General features: G+C 40.8%; 1 protein-coding gene across 1 annotated transcript in view; it reads right to left on the bottom strand.

The window, feature by feature from the left end:
• Positions 1-25,367, bottom strand: part of RSPO1 (R-spondin 1) — a 130,227-nt gene that overhangs the window by 33,143 nt on the left and 71,717 nt on the right. Inside the window, exons 2-4 of the mRNA XM_069223881.1 lie at positions 12,266-12,457; positions 3,276-3,425; positions 10-198 (exon numbers count right to left, since the gene is read on the bottom strand). Of these exons, the coding sequence (XP_069079982.1) occupies positions 10-198; positions 3,276-3,425; positions 12,266-12,457 (531 nt within the window). The remainder of the gene's footprint in view (positions 1-9; positions 199-3,275; positions 3,426-12,265; positions 12,458-25,367) is intronic.

Here is a 25,367-nt window from a genome sequence, read left to right as displayed (position 1 = left end):
GCCACATACCTCCAGGGCACTGGATCTTCCTTACTATGCATCTCCTGCTTTCAGATGTTGCCGGGCACACTGTTGTATCTCCAGAAGGCGCATGCAGGATGTGTCTACTCCGCTCTTCTGTGCCTTTTTTGAAACCGCAGAGCTTCTTCTTCTTTGAGCAGGGACCCCAGGGCCCCCACTCACTCATTTCACATTGTGCTGTTGAACAAAAACAAAATAGATGTTTTTCACCCCTTACTTCTTACACATTCTTGCCTTTGTCTGGTTTTCACATATGTATGAACTTTATAGTAAACATGTGCCTACCAGATAGAAAAGTTAATTTGGTTCTTCTTTACAGTTTTTTTTTCATATTTCTAAGATGGCAAATACACCCATTTTGAAACATTGCTACCAATTTGTCATATTGCCATACTATATCAACATTTGAATCTCCTCAATCTTACACCATACCAATATGTTCTAATCTTCTCATCAATACCTTTTGTCATACACATTCTTTTGCTCCAGATCCTATTTTCATCTTGTCAACCATCATAGGCCAGAACATAATTTCTTAGTTCAGGCTACTCTCTCTGCTTCCCTTTAACCCATTTATTTTCACTTTCCTCACCACTCCTATGATTTTTCCTCTCACCTGCTAACTCTATCCCTTCCATTGATTCCTACCTACCCACATCCACCTACTATATCATTGTTCAGTTTTATGTTTAAGTTTATTTCAGAAATTATGTAGATTGTCTGCCATGAAGACTGAGTATAACATAGATAATAATAAACTGTATTAAACAATCACAATTCAGTTCTAAACATTATGCTGTTGCTCAGTAAACATGTAAAACTGCAGGATTGCTTGGTTGTGTTTGATAGTTTAACATTTCAGTTTCTTCACAGAGAAAATACTATAGAGAAAGGTAATTAGAGAGAAATACCTTTACAGAGAAACATCAACTGAGAATATTGTAGTTAATAAAAGATGTACCTTAAAGTAAGTTTGCTATAGAATATTCCAAATGTGACTACAATTCATCCACCTTCTTGTAACCCCAAACCTACCCCTGCCCCAATACTAACATTAGTCCCATTTCAACTGTAATCTGAGGATTAGTGCTAACTGTTATTCTATCTTTAACCCTAATACTAAAGATAGCAATATCCCTGAATCATAACCCAGAAAGGATCCTTAAGACAAACTGTATAGCAGGTTTAATCCTGCTATTTGAATGTCTGTTAAATATTGAAATATATATTTTAAAATGTTTAATTTTCTTTCCATATGTTTAAAATAGTTTTTTAAACAAACTTTTTGTATAATGAGGTGTCTGTAAACGTTTTGGTGTCTCTGTTATAACTGTTCGTTGTAGTTATTTATTTGTTCAGATGTCCCTGAAAACACAATTTTACCTTCTACTGTGTTATTTATCAGTCATTGTATGCCCTATTTTGTCTGAAATTCTTTCACATTTCCAACAATCCCTCACAATTTTGAGAATTAGGTTTTTTGCTTTTTCTTGTTTCTTTGCTTTGGAAAATGTGAAGTATCAGGAAAAACCTCTGTCCACCCACTCTATTTGTCTACATGCCACTAATGTATTTTGCTATTCTGCTTAGTTTATATCCATAAAGGATATTTAAATAGAAAGCCCAATTAGTACTTGTTTTTACAATGACTACATTATTCTTTGATTCGCCATTGCCTCACTCCTCTTTCAAATCCTACTTTCCACTGTCTTCCGTATGCCCAGTGCATAAATAACTCTATTTAGAGTTTTGGCAGAGCAGAAGTACTGCCATCAATCACCATACCTCCCGCCCCATCAAACTTGTGATTCCCCCACTCTATTTAGATTCAGGGGAAGAGCGGGGTTCCAGACAGCTCAGCCTCAGCTGGACCATCTGCCACAAGCCTGTGAGTTCTTAGCGGCTTTTATGCCTCCATATTTAGCGCAGGACAACTGCCAGTAGATGTGCATAACCGGGGCCCTGGACAGAGATATTTCTCAGTGGCCCCCATGCACAAAGAGAAAAAGTCTTGTGCATCAGGGTCACGGATTTCTTTTTGTTTTTGTTCAAGAATAAACTGATTTGGAAATGTATCCTTGAAAAACAAGAAATAGTGGAGGTTCCACTGAAGGCAGCAATATCTTTGCCTCCACCACTGGGATCTCAAGATGAACCAGACGGTCTCCCCCAGGGGAGTGGCGGCCAACACATCAACAGACGTGCAGGCCAGTGGGCTGCCTACCATACAAGGTCCTTGATGTCTCAAATATTAACATAGTCTCAATAGTCTTTTCTTTCTCAGTTCTCTTTTCCACGTCCCTTTTCCCCTCTAGCTTCTTCATTTAATGCGGTTGGTACTATTTCTATTTTTTGCTGTTTTTTACTTTTATGATTCAGTTATATAAAGAATCATAATTATAGATTTGTGAGTAGTTCATTTTTGAAACACAAATCGGGACATTTCTTGTGCAAAAATGGGTTGGTTAATTGTCCCCTGCAAGTTGTGTTACATTGAGCAGGTGTTGATTAGCAGATGCACAATTATCGCATCATTGCAAGCTTTGGGCCTTGGAATACGTGATAACGTGGTAGTTGTGTATCTTCTGATTTTCCCTCATTCCCAGTTGCATAAACTAAGAAATGTATATTGTTTGCCAGCTCGATTTGCACCAGGTTTGGCCTGACAGGAGTCGTGTGCAAAAACAGTAGAAGCTGCTATAATTGGAATCTTGAAATTGACACAATAGATTAAGTTGTGTCCAGTGTAGGATTTGTGTGGGTCTTGCACTATACCATCTTGTCAGAGTTTTACACTTTCTATTACAATATTATTTTTGACATTGTTGACTGTATACTTTATACCATACTGTAGCCATTATTTTTCCAACTCATTTATATTGTATTAGTTTGGTGTTGGCTTAATTCAGATGTACAGCATTGTGCCAGACATTGCTTAGTAAACATTTCACTTTACTGATCTGACGATAAGAAAAGGTAGTGTTTAATCACAACATGCCCTTTTTCCAGTAGATCCAAAGGCTGGTGAAAAAGAACACATCATTGTTTTTCAAAAGAAGCTGTTTTACCCCAGTTTGGATTTTGGATAGTCTGCCCACAGCCTGTTGTTTCTAGCCACGGGATTATTTGGCATTTGGGTCAACTAGATTGGCCAAAATGGTGCATGCCTACATAAACCTGCCAGATTGTAGCACTTTCCACTAAACTGTATTTCACTAACCCAGGTCAGTGTCTCCGCTCCAACAGTTACTCACCAGGGCTGCTGCAATCCATAGTGCCATTGGCAGCAGCAAAACTCTCTGGGCAGGATGAATAACATTTCCCTTTGTGTAAGTACAAGCCTTCTTTGCATTTTGTGCAAAAGTTTTTGCTGAAACATGCCTCACAGTTTTCAATTTTGCATTCTAGAAAAAAAATTACACACAACATGTTAGATTCACAACCTGTACAACAATACCTCTTTTTATTCTACAAAACTGTTTATAGCACTTCATGCTGCCTGTATGCTGTTTCAGACCTCGAGAGTATAGGAAGTTGAATTGGACTTACCAGTATAAGTTGAAGAATTATTTTTTTTCAATTGCGGTAAAAAGATACTAAAGTAATTCCGGCTGTTTCTGCTGGTTTCACATCAGAATACCCCGAGTTATAAATTCAAGTGGGAATGGCCTGCAGGACAAGCATTCCTCGTTCCATGCTTTGAGGAAAACATGGAAGGAGGAATATTTGTGATATCCGAAACTGTTAGGGGGTCAGGCAATGTAATTGCTTAATGGAAATTGGGTTAAGCTAATTGCACTGCCCAGAACCTGACAGTGCATGAAACACAGTTCCCCAACAGGGAATCCTGTGGGTGGAGCCTGCCTGCTAGAGTGCCAAATTGTTTTTCAAAGCACTGTTAGGGGGCTGGACAATGCTCTTATTTATGTTTATTATTAAGTAATGTAATGTAACTCAATCAATCAGCGATTTCTAAAGTGCGGCTAGTCACCGGTAGGGTCTCTAGGCGCTGTTTGCGGGCGAGCTGCTCAGTTGGAGAGCCAGGTCCTGAGGTCCTTCCTGAACTGCTTCAGTGATGCAGTCTGCCTGAGTATGAGAGGTAGATTGTTCAATGTCCGGGCTGCGAGGTAGGAGAAGGATCTTCCTCCAGCTGTGCTTTTCCACACCATGGGAACAGCTGCAATGGTGAGCTGGGAAGAATGGTGTTGTCTGTTGGGCGAGGCGGTGGTTGAGGTATGCTGGTCCTATGTTGTGTAGTGCCTTGTAGGTGTGGATCAAGAGTTTGTATGTGATGCACTTGTTGACTGGGAGCTAGTGTAAGTCTCTCAGGTGGGAAGAGATGTGGCTGTGTCGGGGGTGCCCAGTATGAGTCTGGCTGCTGCATTCTGGATTCTTTGTATTCTTGATTGTAGTTTCTTGGTGATGCAGGCACAGAGTGCGTTGCCTTAGTCCAGTTTGCTAGTGACGAGTGCGTGCATGACTGTCTTTCTCGTATCAGAGGGGATCCACTTGAAGACCCTTTGAAGGAATCGGAGGGTGTGGAAGCATCACGACGAGATAGCTTTGACTTGGCGGGTCAAGGAAAGAGAGGAGTCTAGGATGATGCCCAGATTATGTGCCTGGTCCGCAGGAGCAGGGGTGTTTCCCAGTGCGGTGGGCCACCAGGAGTCATTCCAGGCAAAAGGGATGGAGTTGATTAAAAAGATTTCTATCTTGTCCCAGTTGATTTTTAGGCAGCTGTCTTCCATCCATGCCGCAACTACTCTCCTATTGTGGAAATTTCTCTTGGCCTTTACAGGGTCATCGGACAAGATCAGTTGGGTATTGTTGGCGTTTAGCCCATGTTATTTAATGATCTTGGCTAGCAGGGCCATGTAGATGTTGAAAAGCATTGGGCTAAGTGATGACACTCGTGGCACTCCACAGCATGTATCTTTGGGTTCTGATGTAAACGGTGGTAGTCTGAGACACTGTGTCCTTCCAGTGAGGAAGTACCTGATCCATTCCAGTGCTTCATCTCGGAGGCCAGCGTCATGGAGTCTAGCACAGAGGATGGAGTGGGAGACGGTTTTGAATGCGGTGGAGAGGTCGAAGAGGATGAGTGCAACCCCTACATTGCATAGCCCCTCAGTGTTCCTAAAAGCAACTGTTTTTTCGCTTTGGGCTTTTATTTTTACCCATGGCTCCCACCTACTCCAGAAAGGCTTCCTCCATAATTGGAGAGATGATCTCAAGTCTTTGAATTTTGTTATTCCCCTCCTGAAGGTGGATTCTAGATTTCTAGATTCAGGACATGTTGAGGTGGTAGAGGGCAGTGTAATGTTTCTCCAAGTTATCAACAATATTCATTCCTTTGTACTCGAAATTTTTTCAAATTTCATTACACAGCTTTCACAATGGTATGATACTTTGTGTGGAGCAATCCAGGGATTGCAATGTTTTTACTAAGGAGAACACCGTTCTGTTCCATATTTGGAGCACATACTATCTGTTCGGCCAAATATTATTCTTTTACCTTTCCTAGCAGATCTTTATAATCTCTTAATGCCAATTTCCAGTTTGTTTTCTTCTTGTCTAGGTATTTACTCCTTCATTTCCTTCCGCCCTTTTACATAAAAGCTTAGCTTAGCGTATCATAGGCTTCTTCTACATTAGTCACTACTAGAATTTCCTCGGGTAGAGGAGGCAAGCGTTAATATGGTCCAGGTCCTAAGTTTAGCCCAATTTCTGGACCATACTATTTCGATATTGCCATGTAGAGATTTAAAAAGAGTGTTTAAACCCAATGTCACTACAAAATGGTCGATCCTGACTAATGGCATTATTTGTTATTTGGATATGGCCCAACGTTTGTATTGGACCCTGTATGTGTAGATTAAGCCCTATTGCTGTCATGGCAGTGAGTAATTCAGTCACTTTTTTGTCATTCCTTTTGTCTAGTATAACATTTTAAAATCTCAAAGCACAATCAAATTGGAGTGTGTGATAAGTAGTGGGATGAGAAGGTTCACTAAATTGTCATCAAAATTAGAATCAGGATCTGGAGGCCGATAGCATATTACTAGAAGAGTTTTATTAGGATACAGCTGAATATTAAGGGCCACTAATTCACAATTTACTGGGGGAGCGACCGGGAGCAGGGTTACTTTGATACAATGCCTGAAGATCACCACTATCCCGGATCTTAACCTTTCCTTTCTGAGTACGTGTATGATGTCATATCCCTCAGGCCAAGCCTCTCCAAATTCCAGTTTTGCAACTGGTGAAGTCCATGTTTCTGTAATGAATAGAATATCTGTCCCTGTGTCCTCCAGTAGAAACTTAACTTCTATGGCATGTTTACAAAGGGATCTGAAGTTAAAGGCCCACAATGAAGGACTCATTTCCCTTCATAGATTGGAGGTATTCTTGTTGTAGGTTCTGCTGGGGTGATCTCATTGTTAGCTAACACACCTGGACCGTGGTGCTGTAGATGAGCTAAAGGGGTTCTCGGGCAAAGAAGCTCTTCTCTTATGTAATTTCTCTACCTTACCTGAGTGCTAGCATCCTGGAGAGGTCTGTGCTGTCGGGGAGAAACAGCATAGTGGCTGATGGTGAGCGTGGTCAGTGCACAGGCGGGCTTGCCCCTAAATATGAGGCAGTCATGGTTCTTATTGCGTAGGCTAATGGGCTTCACAGAAATCTAAATTGTCTAATATTGTTGATTCCCTTATTGTTTTCGTCAATGTTAAAAAAATCCGGCGAGAGATAGAAAACACACTACATGTGCGCTCACACGATCTACAAATTGTTTTATTTTGTGAAAACAAAGTCGTAATAAGAGAGTTTATTTTCTCAATATAAAAATCAAACGGCTCAATGCACAGGCATTTTTGTACGTTTGGGCATTCTACCATCGTACAACAGTGGTAGGGAAAATAAGTGACAATGACTCAGTCATCAGTAGGGTGGAATGGCTATCATTGAGAAGCGGCACCCCCCGGGTTTTACACTAGCAGAGTCAGCAAAAGGTATATCTGTGTAAACTGATCAAATTCCCCGACTCAAAACGGAGCCGGGGAAACGTGTTTAGTGGGGTGGGAACACAACAGATTCTCGAGGATACTCCCGCCTACTAAAAAAGGCTTTTTTCACTAGCAACTGCAACTGCCTCAGGGTTTTATCTCGCTCTTTCACTTCATTAAATGCAGCAATAATTGTACAAACAGATGTTCTATCTTTTCTGCACCAGTGCAATCAAAATGTGTTTAAAAAAATAAAATGAAAATGTCTGGGAGGAAAGTTTAGGAAGGTAGGATGATACTTCCTCATGTAAATATGAAATATCAAGGGTCACTGCGATCTAAAGTAGAGCACTGTGGGCCGGAATGTCGGGCTTCTAAATTGCCTTTTTCAGTGAGCTTCGGAGAACACTGGTGGAATATTTTTCTCTACTATAATAAGCTACCCAAAGATGCTCAAAGCAGGGAGATACTCTATAAGGCAGCCTACAGGAGGCATTTACTACCCTGCCTATATTAGTAGTTTCAAAACATGCAATGCAATGGGTCTCGTGTTTGCTCGGGTTAGAGCTATTAGTGTTGTAAATTCCTAACTGGACTTTTCTTACCAATTAAATTGAAAATGAATAGTAAATCAGTTGACATAAGTGAGCCGATTCAAAGCACCACGGCCACCATGAGCATGAGCGCGGTGGAGAGACACAAAAGGAAAAAGAAGTTCGCTCGCAGTCAAACGGATCGGCAAATGTGCAATTATCCATGTAACAAGGTTGATGGCCAAAAACTGCCCCAGGGACGGACAAACATAAAGCATTTACCAATGATAACAAAGGATTTTTGAAAGGCAAGCCAATGAATAAGTGATAGTGATGGATGTGCGGTGGACGTGAATAAAAGTCCAGAGATAGATTACAGCACGTCGGAGCGCTTCTACGCTTGACCTACAAACAAGTCTAAGAGATGTTGGAGAAGGTGTGGGAGGTAGGTTCAATAACACTTAGATTGTGGATCATCACAAAAAATAGGTGCTCACAGGAAAAAAGTGTTATAAAATGTGAAAAAAATCATTGGAGTAGACCTACAACACACTTGAAGTCATGGGACCTTACACGGGGAGGACGCAAGGTAGAAGATAGGCACAGCATTTTCATTAAACATGTTATGGTGGCCTCACTATTAGCTCACAGTGAGTCTGCCAGTAAAAAGTTTGGTTACAAGTGAGGGCTGACCATGATGATGAAGCATGTCACCTAGTGTGTGTGAGTGATCAGCATGCTTTTTATAAATACATTTAGTGGTTGAGAAAATTGATCCCCTTGCTTACCCAAGGTGGGGGATTACTAAGTGACACAGTTTATGTTTAAATTTCGAGTGTTAAACAAGGAGTATCGACTGTGACACTTTATAAATTCCTTTCAGTTGCACATCTAGTATTGTAAAAGTTAACTAATAACCTACATGTTGAAGAGAAGAGGTCTGGCAAAGCTTGCTGTATGATTCTAACATTTCTTCTTCGGGAATTTCAACATCTCACTTGGCGTCAGAAACTCTGAGCCTTGAATATCTTGGAGGAGGAGTTCGTTATGTACTTGCATTGAGGGTTGACATGGAGCAGGGCTGATTATTTTTGCTGTGTCAGTCTAACCATCTGTCTATAGTTTTGTATCACACCTTCTCATGCACAGGGGACCTAGCTAGGAAATGAACATGACCAAGTTATGGTTTCCCCCACTGAAGACCATCAACCTTTGGGAGACTCAAGCGACACTTGGTAAATTATATTGTGCTCAAAATTAGCCTCTTTTGATGTGAGGAGTAAGTCATAAGCATAATCTTGGCAGTCCACCTGACTTTAAATTGGGCAAGGCTACCGAGAGTTTGGTGGAGAGGGTACTCCCTCTTGACCAAACTCTAAATTTGGTGCATAATACCAAACTTACGGATTGGTGGATAGAGTAAAGTCTGATGTCCGCCATTCCTGTGGACAGGAATCATCTGCACTGCAATTACTTAAATGTTGGAAAAAGTTTGAAGGACAGAACCATCAAACATTATGGCTGGTTGTCAAACTTTTCCAAAGTTTTTTCTTTTTCAAAAAGAAACTCGCAAAGCAGCAATTTAGTTTTGAAAAATAAAACTTTTTCAAAGTTTTTTTTATTTTTTGAAAAACAACATCCCAAATTGGGAGCTTGTTTAAAAAAAAAATGGCCCCACAACATCGGAGTTTCCCCCCGTGGTGTGAGAGTCATTCTTCTTTTTTCCTGACCCTCGTCGCTAGGTTTTACCTGGTGGTGATGGGCAGGAAAAAATACACATAACCCATCTACCGTAAAAAAGGCAGATGGTGTTTTGTGCTTTTTCTGATGCCCCCACTACGCCGTTGGAGAAAGGTTTATGTTGAATTTTTTTTTTGCTCCATAGAGTTTTGTGGAGAGGATATTCCATCACTTTTGTGATGGAGTACCCTCTCTGTCAAACTCTAAATCGTGCTTGTAGATACTTAACCGAGAACATAACCAGAAGACAATCCAAGCAGCATTTAATCAATTACTGATTCACACATTGGTCTACAGTAGAAAACCTTGAATTATGAGAAAAGTCTTTTAGACTGCTGAACACTCTAGAAGGCCATTTCAGTTTCTGAAACTGCCATACACATGTGCTGAGGAAATAGCATATTATAATGCAAAATTAATCAAAGCTTTTTCCCTTGCAGAGCCTACTCTGTGCAAGTGGCTGAAATTGTGGTGTAAAAAAAGCAGAAAATTCAATGCATCAATGTGCTTTGTACATTGCAATAGTCATTGCGATTATTAATGTACACATTGTGAATCCTAGTGAATTTGCAATGCTTGGAATGCAGCAAAGATGTATTACAGATCTTTCCTGTGATTCACAAGACTGTGTATCAAAGACTTGCAATAGTTCCAGCAGTTCAAAATCATTGAGGCCTTACCAAGCATTGTTGTTGGTAACCATTCGTGGAAGCTGTTTATGAGGGGTAGTGTCCCATGTGTGAGAATCAGCTAGAGGCATCAAGGGAGCAGAGAGCAGTTTCATGGGCTCCTGCCCTCTCCAAATCATGCTCCTTTCATGACGTGGCACCTTTTATGACATTGTTATACCTATATGAATGCTGACACACAGCAAGAGATCGGCTATCCCTCGCAGGTTTCAGTCTGCATTCTCAGCTACTTTCAAGGATTCATGAAGAAATGAAATCCTGCCACATGAATATGTATGTAACTGTACTTCTGTAATTGTGAATGGCTTCTTTGCACTGTGAGGAACTGATACATGTGAAAAAGTGCAATGACTTAATCTCAGCACAGATACAGAGTTTCATTGTGATCCGGCCAATATCACATCTACCCAATGGACTGGAGCAGTAGACATGTTTCACTTGCACAATATTTGTTATAATAATGGCAAATCATTTTGTGCAAAACTGTGCTGTATTGTTGACTCCTGATCAACACTGGCAAATAACATATATTCCCAACAAAAAGGTAGGATTATGGGGGATTTTACTTTAGGGCTTAGCCTCCGGAGCCCATTTTCTTAGAATAGGGAGAAAAAGTCTGTTAAAGGGTCTGAAGATATGGATTAATTAATGGCTTTTACACAATGATAGCTTGTATGTATAAATTGTGCCCTTATGTGGTTATTTTCATGGTTTTACTTTACATGGTTATTTGGTTTAGACTAAGAAACTAAGAATGTTTCCATAGGAATAAAGAAGAAAAGGGAGAAATTGAGATATTGTTATGCCTTTTTGAAGTGGTGGAGGACAGGTACAACATGTTCATGATATGATCTATCTAGTTGTACAAAAATATACTGTAGTAATGCTGCAGCAGGGGACTGAATACATAATTATAATTACCTGTAAATAATATAGCATTGTAGTTATGATGGTAGCAGCAATAATTCAGCATACCCATAAAGTTGTTCCAAGTGACATCAGGTACAACAGCAAAACTCAAGTTAGATATGTATTCACTCAAAGTTCTCAGGTGGAAAACATCTTCTTGTTGACACTCAACCATTTACAATTTTATGTTGGCTATTTTGCTACTTTTGCTGACTCTGAATTCCACCTTTGTTCCCAAGGCCAATAAGCTCCTACTTTTGTTGGACCAGTGACAGCTGTATGTTTTATGTAAACATCAGCAAAATGCACTGTGCTGACTCAAAACCTAGCAGACACTTAAAATAATTAACGGCTGAAGGGGGCTAATCCCAAATAAATCCATTGTCTGATATGGAATGACCCACACCCTACTCTCTGTGTATTCGCTAATAGCACATGGTCTTGGATACACAAGACCTAAGTGTTAAATAGCACTTCCAATTGGCTTTTTCTTGGTAAACTATGGGCCTCATTATGAGGCTGGCGGTCCTAGGACTGCCATCATCTTGGTGACGGTCAGAGCGCCACAACTGGGGCAGTCTGACCCCCACATTACAAACCTGGCAGACAGACCTACCAAGGGACCACCGTCCCCGCCGGGAACATGGTTCCTGACGTGGTGACGGTGGTCAGAGTTGTAACCAGCCAGGGCAATGCTGAACTCAGTGCCACCTGACTGATTACAACCTCACTTTCTGCCAGCTGTTTCATGGCATGGTCCCCACCATGAAAAGGCAGGTGACAAGGCCATGCTGGGGGACATAAGGGGGCTCCTGCACCGCCCATACCTATGGCATGGGCAGGGCTTGGACCCCATGCCTAGGACCCTTGAAATGTGCACTGTCTGCACTGACAGTGCACATTCCTAGGGTGCTGTAGTGCTATGTTATTGGCTTCAGCTCCCTTGTAGGAGCCAAGGTCAATATTGTAACACTGTTCTCGAGAGTTCAGTCCAGCAGGATTGCGTATTACAATGTTCCCACCGGTCAGTCCTTGCGGTACATATTATTAACCCAGGGTGAGATATTTACCACATACGGCAAATACCCTCTTTTCTTAGTTTTGATATGAAAATGAAGCATAACATGCAGTGTCAGTTTATAAGACACATCAAATCCCACAGGGTTTGCATTTTTTCGAGTCTTTCAGTTCATAAATTTTAGCAGGTTTATTCAGGGGAAATATATGAGAGATTAATAGTTTTTTGCACAACTCGTAATTCTGATCTTTGTGAAAACTTGTAATGATGACTATAGTCCTAATACCTACATCATGGTACCAGTAAGCCCATGGGGCTTTACAATTTACAAGAATCCCCTCTTTTACTTACTATTGCACTTGTTCATGTCTGGATTGCGAACCCCAAAGTATCCTACTGGACAGGAGGCTAAGCAGATCCCGATCTCTCTGATATCATTCCTCTCCAGGAGAATGAAGAGTTTTGGGGAGCACTTCACGCACCCGTTTGATTCTGAACACGAGTCACAGCCTTTTGTGCAAGACGGGCTCACTTCTGTGCTTCCTGCAAACAGAAAACAAATGAATGAGACAAGTAATGGATATTGTCAAACTTTCCTATGATTACAAAATAAAGATAAGTAAATTATACATGAGCAGGGCTCTTACACTATATTTGTAGCTCCTGTTTTTACCTGAACTGATCACTTGCATTTTTCACTGCGCATTTAAGGCCCCACAATGGATAGGGTGCAACCTGTGGCGTAGAGCTTGTGTAGTGCATATTTGATTGGGTCAATGGGGCATAGCGAGATGCTTTGTACAATGTGTACTCCTCAGATGCAGTAAATATGACTCATTATTTAAGGTGAAAGACCATGGTTGAAATGTATTTAGTGTATGGGTCTATACCAAAAAACAAGTCCTCCATTCAGAAGTGGAGTGTCTTGGTGATACCTGAGTAGTCGGCTATACATTATCAAGACACATTAATTAAATTATCAGAAAACATAGCATTACCAAAATCTTGAAATTCAGTGAAACACTAGAGCTTAGTTAGGATGAAATAAGGTTTGCATTCTTGTGCCATGAGTTTGGTAAGTAACTGTACTAAACCCCTTGAACATTCACAATTGTAAATTGCGGATGAAGTAATTTTACATTTTAAAATCCAAAATCTTGAAAATTCGACACCTCATCAGGTAAGGTAGCAAGGCAGATGTAACTTCCTTGTCACTGATTGCACATGACCACTTGCATGACTTTGCACAAGACATCATGAATAGCATCCTTGATTACCCAAGTGAAGACAAAATGCAACACCACCTATAACACCCGTTCCCAGTTTGGTAGCCCTCATTATGAGTCTTGCGGTCTTCTGACCACCAGACTCGCGGTGGCGGTCCCACCAACGATGGGCCACGCGGTGAAGACTGCCACACAATGAGTGTGGCGGTTTGGCAGCAGCCAAACTGCCACATCCCGCTGCTGCCGCCAGGGTGGTTGGACCGTCAGGCCAGAGATCAGCATCTCCGACCCGGCGGTCCACTGAAGACTGACGGTGGTATCACGTGTCTCCTTTCCAAGACAGTTTCCATGGCGGTAGCACTGCCACGAAAACCCTGGCGGAAAGGCTACCTTCTTTCCTGTGGCCGGCAGACCACTCCCCCAACCCTGCAATTGCAATACTTCCCCATTCCCCCCTTCCATGACAGCACCCCAAAAGTAATAATATTAGTATTATCAGAAGTTGGTGGACTTTCAAAAGTAACTCTAGAACAGCACCTAATTTGAATAAATGAGTTACACTAGTAGATTGAATACTAACGTTGGCAATAGAAGTACTTGTAATAGTAGTTATTTGAAAAACACTACACATTGTAATGGTACTGGTGGGATGACACATTCCTAATTGTTGTGGAGGACAGGCAGGTTTTCCAGCTTTCTATTACCTTGTGTGACTGTGTTCAGCAATGCATTTCGTTTCAGACAACCTATACCTATTCTGTCCTCAGTATGCATGCTATTCTATGCTAATCGTTGCAATCACAAATGGCATGGACACCAACAGGAAGGGCTCGGGTCATATGTTCTTCCATAACCCTGTTTTAGTGTACTTGTCTCATGTTTGGATACTGGTCTTCTGTATTTAGTATGGAGAATGTTGTATGCAGGCTGTGAGGTTCATGTGGAGAATTCTGCCGAGGGGTATGCCATGCATTAGTTAGATATACTCCCACAAATCTGTGTTAGTGTATTTGGTTGGTCTTCAGTTTGGTTATTGTTTGCATACTGATTTTGTGTCTTTAGTATGAAGACTGTTGCAGGGTGGCTGTGGCTTTTCCTTTAGAGAGTTCTGCCATTGGTTTGAGTGTCCCTGTTTCAGTGTTTCTTTTTGTGCTTGTTATACAGACAGTTGTTTGATGATTGTTAGTTTACCCAATGTCTCCATTGGGGTGGAAGGGGGTGGAGTGAGGTTAAGCCAGGTCTTACATTCCTCCTCATACTCTTGTGAAGCTGTAGAGCCTCACTGTGCCCATTCTCTTTGTGTATCAGTATCATCGTGTCCTCAGTAGTCACAGTGTGACTTCAGGAGAGTAAAGTGATGGCTGTACTGTGCCTGACTTCCTTACCTCAATGTAAGTGTCTTCTTCTACAAGTGTAGTTGCCTTGTGTAGTCAATGTATTTTCTGTTTCTGGATTGTGTCTCAGTCAGTGTCCCTTAATTCAATGCTCCAGCGTGAAGGGCTTTCCAGTTCACGGTGTGAGTGCCTCTGCAGCTGAATTTTAGTAGGTAACTAAGGGCCAGATGTAGCAAAGCTTTAGCGACTCGCAAACGGCGAAAATCGCCGTTTGCGAGTCGCTAAAGACACTTTGCTATGTGAAATGCATTTTGCGAGTTGGAACCGACTCTCAAAATGCATTTCCGAGTCGCAAATAGGAAGGGGTGTTCCTATTCCAACAGTTTATAGGTAGAGGAGGTAGGGACACGCATAAAAAGTGGCTCATCAGGACCGATGCACCACTTTCTTGTAAATATGCCCCTTAGCATCCCAAAAATGTTTCCCACAATGACTGTTATAGTAACAATACAGTGTAAAAACCAAACATGACTTGTTAAAGCTTCTCATTGCTGAAATTAATATGATAATCCTCAGGTCAATAACTAAACTATTTGAACTTCAGGTTAGAAGACGTCTGACATATATACATCTGAAAATATCTGATTCCAACCTTGAAAGCAAGTGGATAGGATTTAAAAATATGGAAAGGGTTCTTCTTCATTAATCCTTAATATTATTAATTAATACAATTGAAATGTTATTTTTCATCACACTATCCAAACACTAACCTTCAAAAGCTGCTGATTCACTATTTGTCTATCACTGACTAATATGCATTCAAACTAGGTGAAATCCAGTTGCCTTTGCAATCCACATTGCTTTAATACATTAGAGTGATAAAAAATAACAACACAACTTATCTTTGGCTGTACCCTACAATAGTGCACATGCAGGTACAGAGTGGATTGACATCAAGTTCTATGGTATAGCCAAAGTAACTATTAACCCCAGAGGGTGGATAAGGAAAAGGCTATAAGAAAATGTGAAGTTAAATGGATAGAGAAACTACGGACAGTGGATGAGGGTCTCAATGTTGACATGTCTTTCTCACACACTAAGTTGTGGCTAGGTGGAACCTGTGCATGTTGCATTCAGCATCTTGTCCGGTTTATACCAACATTGCATTTTTCGGGGAAAATCGTATCCTTTATACAATATTTGTTTTGTCCTCCTTCGTGTTTCTTTTTCCAAAACAAAAAGGTATGTTTTATATTCTCTGCCTTTGGTTCTTACATTTCATCCTCTACATCTCTCATATACGTGCTTTTCATGATGTTTGTATATATTGTTTTTGTAATAAAACATGGTTGACTGGAGGACTGTATGTTATTCCGGGGGTTTCTCATTTTTGTTCTCTTTTCAAAACTACATTACCCTACATTTATACTTTTTGTTACTTTACATCTGTGGCTTTGACCAGCACACATCCATGTATATATGTTATTACCATTTTGCCATGGAAAATGTAGCTGCCATCTAAGGACCACATATGGCATTGTAATCTCTTATATTACATTTCTACTTTTTGTATACAAATATGGTTTATATATTGTGTTAGCATATGTGAATTAGGCTTAAGGAGGTTTTAAGGCATTTCTTCTTACACTCTGATTCTACTGATTGCCTAATTTTTGGTACGTAGGTTGCACCAGCTATATGCACACTATGGATATGGGTTTTCTCCTAGTCTGTTTTGACTGTACTCTAACTCCTTTTCTGGTGTGGTATTTATTCTCTGTATCATTTCTTCATATTAATCCATTGGATTTATCTTGTTACTTTACCTCTTTTTTAAGCTGTTTTTCTGTTGGGTAGATTTTTCCTCAATAATGTACATCATTGTGATCCAACACATGCAATATGGTGTGACCTCTACATACTGGTTACCTACTTCCTATATCAGCAATTAATTCTGTTCTCAAACGCCATTTTACTTGAGTCTTTTTCGTCTCAAGTTTAAACTAGCACCATGACAATATGGCTGCGCTATTCCCTACAGATCCCGGTGAAGCTTATATACTAGTCCGTTTCTTGATTCTTAAATCAGACAACCAATTGCATCAGGTTCCCTGATTTGGGACACCACGCCTACAATGTTACCACTTCGGAGGTATGTCTATTATTATTGGAGAGAATGTTTAGATTTCTGATATGATACACACTAGACTCAACGCTTGAGATTTACAGTCTAACATTTGACATGTATTATTGTGCCTCATATATTTTGAGGATTATAGATCATATGGTGGTGTAAATCACAATTTTTGGTGAATTGTTACATCAAGATTGTTCATAAGCACCTCTTTTACTCGAGGTTATTTATGACACAATGGGATGCTGTTTATTCAGAGCTGTAGTGTTCTGCCGTTTTTCTATGACAAATAGGTGGGGACTTACCAGGGTCCCCTGCTGGTCAATTTAAGTTGATGATTCATACATTTGGACATGGTACAGTTGGCTGCTGTATCTACCTTTGTTCTTCAACTTACTTTGTATGGTATGTTAGACGGTTACAGTCGGTAACTCATTATTTTTGGCTTATTTTTTGTTTAGAGTCCCTTATTTATATTTTATATTTCTTGATTAATTTCCAAAACAGATATTTAAACAGTCAAGTATAGTCATACTGACTATAGTGATGGTTCACCAATTTTCACCTCCTGTAACCCTTTTAAGAGCATCTTAAGACAGGGTAAGTATGATTTCACCTAAACACTCATTTTTACTACTGTCCTCAGTTTTCAGAAGGTTTCCTACCATACTCCACTTTTATTTGTTGGGCAGATTCCTGAAGATTTACCTTTGGTTCCTATACCACTTCCATTTTGGAGACAACCTGAGGCTTAATACGATTTTACAAGACAGACTACGTCTTTTTATTACAGTTATTTTTTATTACTGGTACTCTTTACCTTGCTATTAAGGCACACATTTATTTGTGCGCTTCCCTGTTCCCTGTTTTATTCATATCCTGGTTCCAATTACTTTGTTTTTATTTAGTGGATTTGAGTGCCTTGGACGATTTTGCGGCTTTACCGATCATACTGAGACCAATTATTGAAATCACTAGGTTGGTGTTTCAGGCCATCTATACTATTTTTGGCCTTATTTGGCCAAAGTAGAGATGGTAGTAGAGATAGACTAAAATACTATCCTGTTGGTCGTACTTTATTTTTTTGTTTTCACACTGGGTAGTTGGAAGTTTCTCTCTAGAGTTGCACTATTTTCACTTACCACTTTGGGTGTCAAGTCTCCAAGGGGTATTCATAACTACCTACACATGAGACACGGATGCAGATGAGGTTTCTTTCACATGCATTCCCACGCATGACACACATATGTGGATGAGGTTTCTTTTACATGCATGAGACACAGATGCAGATGAAGTTTTCTTTTACACATGTGGACTTTCCTTTGGATTCTACATGATTAATGACTTGGCACACCAAAAGGATGATAAGTCATTTGATCCAGTCCCTGTCATTTTTTCTGCTTGTTGTATATATTTTTGGAATGTATTGCTCTCTTGTACTTTACAGTCTTGAAAAAGTCATGAGGGTGGCAAAACACGTGTTGCCTGTCAATTTCAAAAACGTTTTTTGAAGAATGAATGCGTCTGTATGCTAATAAACGAGCTCAAAACTGACATACCTTCTTGTTTTTGAGAGCGTTATTTTTTATTTGTGGACTTCTCTCTGAGTGCTATCATATCTTCTGTTTTCTTGTTTATTTAGTGAAGCTCTTTCAGCTTTCACTATTTAGACCTTTTGGTAGTAGAGCATAGTACATTGTATAGCACCATCCTAACATATTGCTTGAGGTTATTTCCTTACCCACATTTACTTTGCTCATTTGGAGGTGCGATCACTGATACCATTTTGTAATGCCTCGGTAATTCAGTGTGGCAATAGCACATCAGACCTGAGACAAGAAGTGACACTAACAGGGACAACAAATGTACCCCTACACCATGATGATATTCACAAATATACGTTATTACTATTAGTTTTCTAAATATTCAGCAGCTACTTCTTAATCTTAATTAAGGCTGCATGTTACACTTGGCCATTCATTTACTATCCAAAAGTTATAGAATAAAATCTCATGTAGCTTTTTGTCCAAATCAATCCACCACCTTACAAATATGTTAGAGTTACAATTTAGTAGCACACTGAGTACCACAATGATTGAATTTCTAGATCCCAGATGGCTAATGGCTGAGAACAATCAATAACTTCAGTATACAGAAATTCAACAGTAGGGAATAGTCTTTTCCATGTAAGAAGGAGGCATCAACTGCACTGAAATGGACTATCCCCTGTGGGAAGCTCCTACAGCCAGGCAAAACTGAACTAATGAACAATCATTACTGAGTGAACAGGAAGTGATGCTTGAAAGATTGAGGATAATGGGAATAATGTCATGTTCTTCCAATCTAAGTGCGTTAACTACACATGGAAACGCCTATGCATGCTGACAACAATAGGAGGAAACTATGGATTGAGACTCTGGAATTATGAGCAGTTATGTGTCAGCATTGTCTAAGCTATGCTTTAAGGAAAGTCAAATATTGTGGCATATTGTGCAATTAAGAGCAAATTATGTGGTGCATTGTATAGCCTTATGGTCTATAAAACTATTTTATTTTATAAAGAGTTCTCCAGCCATAGAAAATGAAGAGATTTCTTGAGAAGAAATACTATTGATATTGAGAAGTTTCTACTATAATTGTTATTCACTGACAGTTAAGGACTTTGCCTTGCATAGAAGCCCAGAAATGCAATATTATTAAAGCAGTCCTTTCCATCTTGCACAGTAAAATAGTTTGTTTAAAACATATATGGTGCATGATTACAACATTGGCGTATGGGATACTCAGTCACAAACGTCACAGATATACTACCCACTGTTTTACAAGTTAACTAGGATCTGATGGAACTTGTAAAACAGCAGTCGGGATATCTGTTGCGTTTGTGACGGAGTATCCTAACTGCCAAGGCTGTAATCAGGCCCATACTGTTGTGGAGGCCAGAAAAGGCAGTTCTTGTAAGAATAAATAGAGTACATCTAAATTATGCTTCACGGAAAGGCAAATATTGTGGAATATTGTGCAATAAAAAACAAATTAAGTGGTAAACCGTTTGGCATTATTATCTATACTATTTATTTTGATATTTTAGGACACATTGATACACAAAAGATCCCAAGCCATTAGAAAATGCGAATTTTGTAAGAAGAAACACTATACACGTTGAGAAGACCCTACCTAAATTGTTAGTCACTGACAATTAAGGATTTTGCCCTGCATGGAAGCCCAGTAACACAATTTTATTAACACTGTCCTTTTCACCACTTACAGTAAAATAGTGTGTTTGAAGCACATATAATGTTGTGCACAGCATAAAATGTACTTCTTGTAATAATAAAGAGCAGACGTTTTTTATTGTGCATATCCCAATTAAGCTTTTAAACCTCCCTCCAGTTTCAGGTGTACTCTGAATTCACAACAAATGACCTCTGGACAACTTTGCAAATCAAATACCCTGATGAATAATATGTAAATTAGATATTCATTGTGTAAATGTCTCAAAGGTAGGCATTTTAAGATTCATTAAATTAGACCTTAAGAAGATATGAAAATGACTGTTGTTCTTTTAAACTTTAAGTATATTCTTGAACAGCGGCAGCATCCGCAAATGTCAGAGGGAGGAACAAATAATTGAAACAACAACCATCCCATTCCCGCTGACGCAGCTGCTACCTTGTGCTGCCTTGCTCCTGTGCTCTTCTGGTGTCCAAGCATTCACTGGTGAACACAGCAAAGGCTCACCAGCAATCCTGGTGCTGCTTTCATGCTATGCCTAGCATGAGATCTGTGTCAGGATTGGTCTGAGAGGCTTGGTCTGTGCTCAGACAGTGCACTGGGGTCTGTGCAGTTTCTCCAGCCCGGCTGTGACTCAGGTTGGAGAAACTTAAGTGCTCATGTGTTTTTGGCCGAACTAGGACGGCCGTACAAACACACATACACACTTAGTGCACTCCATTCCACCTCCCTTCTCCCACATCCCATGGCCCAGCCCCACCCCTCCCTTCACATGCTCGCTGAGCCAGCAGCAGAAAAATAAAACAATAATGAAATATTGTTGAATTTTTCTGCTGCTGGCTCTTAGACAGTGGGGAGACGCTCCTCCACCACTGTGGAAGAGCCACTCCTGCTCCTGAAATACCTGTTGTTTTAAGAACACTGTGTCTGCAATGTAAAAATGAATTGGCATCAGTAGAGAAACATAATATTTTCATGACAGTGATGAAATCATTACTTCCACCCCATCAGAATGACAATTAAGCAGTTATAATTTGCGTTTTCTGCTCAAGAAAAAGTTCCTGCCTCCTTCAATCAACTGGGAATGCTAACACCATCTTGGCAAGTGTTTGGCCTCTGTATTGCCTAAATACTGCACTTCTTAGGTAATAGATAAATGATTAACTATGTCATATGATGTGGCTTAATATAATTCCAAATGCCATGGTTATGGATGACAGAGAAGCGTAGGAGAAGATTTGTATGAAAGAGAAATGCTATCATTTTTTCATATGGTGGTGGCATCAAGATGAAAGAGACTAGAAGCCAACTCACAAATCTGTTGATTGATATGTAAACAGTGAGTTGTTATTTATTCACTGGTCACTTTGTCTAGCTCCTTAAATTTAAATAAAACAAAAGTGGCTTCATACATGGCAACAAAATAAAAGTGGTACAGCTCAATTATTGAGGATGTAAGTAGTGCATAGGATATAATCTAAGAACAAGCATTGGCAAAGCCAACAGGTCTTTCCTATACAAGAGTTATTGGCTTGACAATGTGTTTTGCCAAGTTGTACACCAGTGTGGGTGTGTTAAAAGTTAGTGGTGTGGACTGTCAGAGAGTGGCGTGGAGGAGTAGTGTGGTAGAGTAGATTTTTTGGAGTACAGTGTTGTAGAGTGGAGTATGGGGAGCAGCGTGTCACTAAGTTGAGAAGAGGAGAGTCGAGATCAGGTGTTCAGTGGCACAGAGAGACGTAAAGTGCAGTGTAGTAGAGTGGAGTGGTGTAGAGTGAAGTGGAGTGGGGTGGAATAGAGTGGAATAGATTGGAGTGTATTGAGGTAGTGGGCTGGATAGGACTGGAAGAGAGTGGGATGGATTGGGGTAGGTTGGAGGAATGAGTGGACTACCGTGGATTGGAGTGGGGTGGATTGAAATAGGGTGAGGTAGATTGGATTGAGATGGATTGGAGTGGGTTGGATTGGAGTGGGGTGGATTAGACTAGATTGGGGTTGGGTGGACTGAATTGGATTGGGGTGGGTTGGATTGGGGTGAATTGGATTGGAGTAGATTGGATTGGGGTGGGTTGGATTGGAGTAGGGTGGATTTGATTGGAGGTGTTGTGTCATTTGGAATGGGGTGAATTGAAGTGGGGTGGATTTGATTAAACTGGAGTGGGGTAGATTGGATTAATTGATTGAAGTGGGGTTGTTTGGATTTATTGGATTGGAATGGGGTGGATTGGACTGGAGTAGGGTGGGCGTATTGGAGTGGTGTCAACTGAACTGCAATGGTGTTGACTGGGGTGGCAGGAGTAGATTGGATTGGAGTGGAGTTAGGTAGATTGGAGTGGAGTGGAGTGGGATGGATTCATATGGAGTGGTGTACCTTGGATTTGAGTGGAGTGGGCTGGATGTGGTGGATTGGATGGGGTGAATTGGATTGGGGTGGATTGGATTTGAGTGGGGTGGGGTGGATTGAATTGGATTGTGGTGGGTTGGATTGGGGTGAATTGGATTGGGGTAGATTTGATTGGGGTGGGGAGGGTTTGGAATAGGGTGGATTGGAATGGGGTGGATTGGACTAGATTGAGGTGAATTGGATTGCTTGGGGTAGATTAGATGGGGTGGATTGGATTGGAGTGGGGAGGACTGGAGTGGGATGGACAGGAGCGGAGTAGAATGGAGCAGGTGGATTGGAGGGGGTAGGGTGAATTGGTGTAGGGTGGATAGGAGTAGAGTGATTCGATTGGAGGGGTGGACTGGACTTGAGTAGACTGTACTTTTCGTGGGGTGGATTGGATTGGAGTGGGCTGGAGTGGGATGGAGTGGGGTAAATTGGATTGGAGTGGGCTGGACTGGATTGGAGACGGGTGGACTTTTTTGGACTGGGTGGACCTTTTGGATTGAGGTGGATTGGAGTGGGGTGAATTAGATTGGTGTGGGGTGGATTGGACTGGAGTCGGTTGGATTAAGGTAGTTTGGCATGTGGTGGATTGGATTGGATTGGAGTGGGGTGGATTAAGGTGGACTGGATTGGACTGGAGTGGAGTGGGGTGGATTAAGGTGAATTGGTGGATTGGGTTGGATTGGAATGGGGTGGAATGGATTTGAGGGGGTAGGTTGATTTGAACTGGACTGTAGTGGGGTTGATTGGATTGGAGATAAGTGGATTGTCTGTAAATTAGAGTGGAGTGAATTGGGATGTAGTGGGGTGGATTGGATTGGGGTGAGGCGGATTGAATTTGACTGGGGCAGATTGGAGTTGGGCGGATTGGAGTGGGGCAGATTGTTATGGATTGGAGTGGATCAGATTGGACTGGGGCAGATTGTTTTGTATTGGAGTGGGCAGATTGATTTGGATTTGAGTGGGGCAGATTGTAGTGTGGCAGCTTGTTTTGGATTGCAGTGGGTCAGATTGGAGTGGGGTAGACTGTTTTGGATTGGAGTGGGGCAGATTGGAGTGGGGCAGATTGTTTTGGACTGTAGTGGCTAGATTGTTTTGGACTGGAGTGCTGGAGTGGGGCAGATTGTTTAGGATTGGAGTGGGATAGATTGTGAAGGATTGGATTGAAGTAGAGGGGATTAGGGTAGAGTGAGGTGGATTAGATTGGGGTGAGGTGGACTGGATTAGAGTTGAGTGGATTGGAGTGGGGCTGACTTGAGTAGGGCAGATTGTTTTGGATAGTTTCATAAATTACACATAAGAAGTAAGAAACAACGTTGCTTTACAACATTTAGAACAAGATAATCGTAATCTTTTGAGAACAAGTGCTCATGAGCAAAAACAAAACATGAGTGCAAAGTGAGAAAAGAAGACTTGGCAAAATAAAAGAAACAAGTTAACTATAGAAAATAAAACTTTCTAATTTTGTTTGTCCTGCTGGGCACATTTTTGCCAGTCACACACATTCTGTTTACAGAACCCTAGAAGTTAAAAAGAAGTCCCTCAATCTTGCTGGGAGCAGAGGACGGGCAGTGATCAAGTTGAGTCAATCAGTGCTTGGTTCCTGCTCCACAAACAGGAACAGAAATGAAGCTAGGCCTGCAGTGAGCAAATAAGAGGTGTAAAGATGAGTTGCATGCAAGCCAACAAATGATAATAAATGGGCGCTCTCTAAGCCCACTGTAATATTACAATAGTCTTGAAGAGAAAGTGCATGCACTGTCTAGCTGAGACCTAAAAATGACAAATGCAGTTAGAGAAACAATTTGTAAGTGGTACTGGAGGTTTTCAAGATGAATAATTCTCAGAAAGATGCTAAAAGTGTGTGTATATCGTCTAGTTGTTTTACTGAAACAGGATATATTTTATGTAAACAAAGGCTGTGCACAAAAAGAGAAAAGTCATGTATTTTACAATCCTTCGGGCCAGAAGTATATAAAAACCACATTTGTACCTCTATGTTATGCTATTTATGCTATTTGAGGTTGCATTTTGCACAATCCACCACTGAAATGATGCCATAGCGCCTTGGTAGTCTTTGTTTTTAAAAAAAAATAGTTGTATTCATTTTTTACCAGCAGGACACCTTACGGGGAATAACACATTCAGTACAATAACTCAACATTGTGCACACCCACCACCCATTGCTTGATACCTTGTATAAGTATTTCAACCACGTCCACAGGCATGTGGGCCATTCGGGCATCCTGTCCGCCCTCCCCCCTTAATGTTCACCCAGTAGTGTAGTGGCACCATGTGTCCCATATTTTGTTAAATTTCCCCTTGCTTTATAGATTGTTTCTTCTGCTTGTAGGCACCAGTCCATTTTTCGGGCCCATTCCGTTGCAGTAGGTGGGTTAAGGGCATCCCATAGATGGATTATGTCTCTCTTAGCCACCACCAGAGCAAGGTTACAAAATTTAGGTAATGTTTGTTCACCCCATATACCCAGGGTTGTCAGTGCTAGTGTGAGACTTAATTCCTCCGTCATGACATCCTCCATCCCGTCTCATCTCAGACCAAAAGAGTTGGACATGTGGACAGTCCCACTTCATGTGTAGTAGGGTTCTTGGGTTGTCACATCCTCTCAAACAAGCTGCTGTGTCTATTTTACCAATGTGCCTCAACCTTGTTCTTATGTAGTACATTTTTTAGTTGTACCAGCCTAAACCCCATCCACATTGCTACCATCCTGGGATATCTCAATGCCTTTCCCCAATCTGGGCCCTCCAGGACTCCCAGAACCTGTTCCCACCTATCTCATAAGTCCATGAGGGGGATCCCCCTGTGTGCTACCAGCTTTTTGCGAGATAGCATGCGTCTGGAGTGGGAAAAGAGTACCTGGAGTTCTAATGAGGTTTCCTCCTCTGGATCCTCCAATTTTGATATATATTTGGCAGGTGCATGTCTCACTTATAAATATATAAAGGACTAATTTAGAGTTTGGCGAATTAGTTACTCAATCACAAACGTGACAGATATCCCATCCACCATATTACAATCCCACTATAGCCTACATGAAGATTCCTAAAGGTGTCATAGTGTTTCTTGATAAAAGTCAAAGAATTGATGAATGTACTCATACATAAACCACAAGAGTTAT

The sequence above is a fragment of the Pleurodeles waltl genome, chromosome 3_1, assembly GCF_031143425.1.
Source record: "Pleurodeles waltl isolate 20211129_DDA chromosome 3_1, aPleWal1.hap1.20221129, whole genome shotgun sequence".
Lineage (NCBI taxonomy): Eukaryota > Metazoa > Chordata > Amphibia > Caudata > Salamandridae > Pleurodeles > Pleurodeles waltl.
Note: the sequence above shows the minus strand (reverse complement) of the source record. Positions and strands in the feature narration are given on the sequence as shown.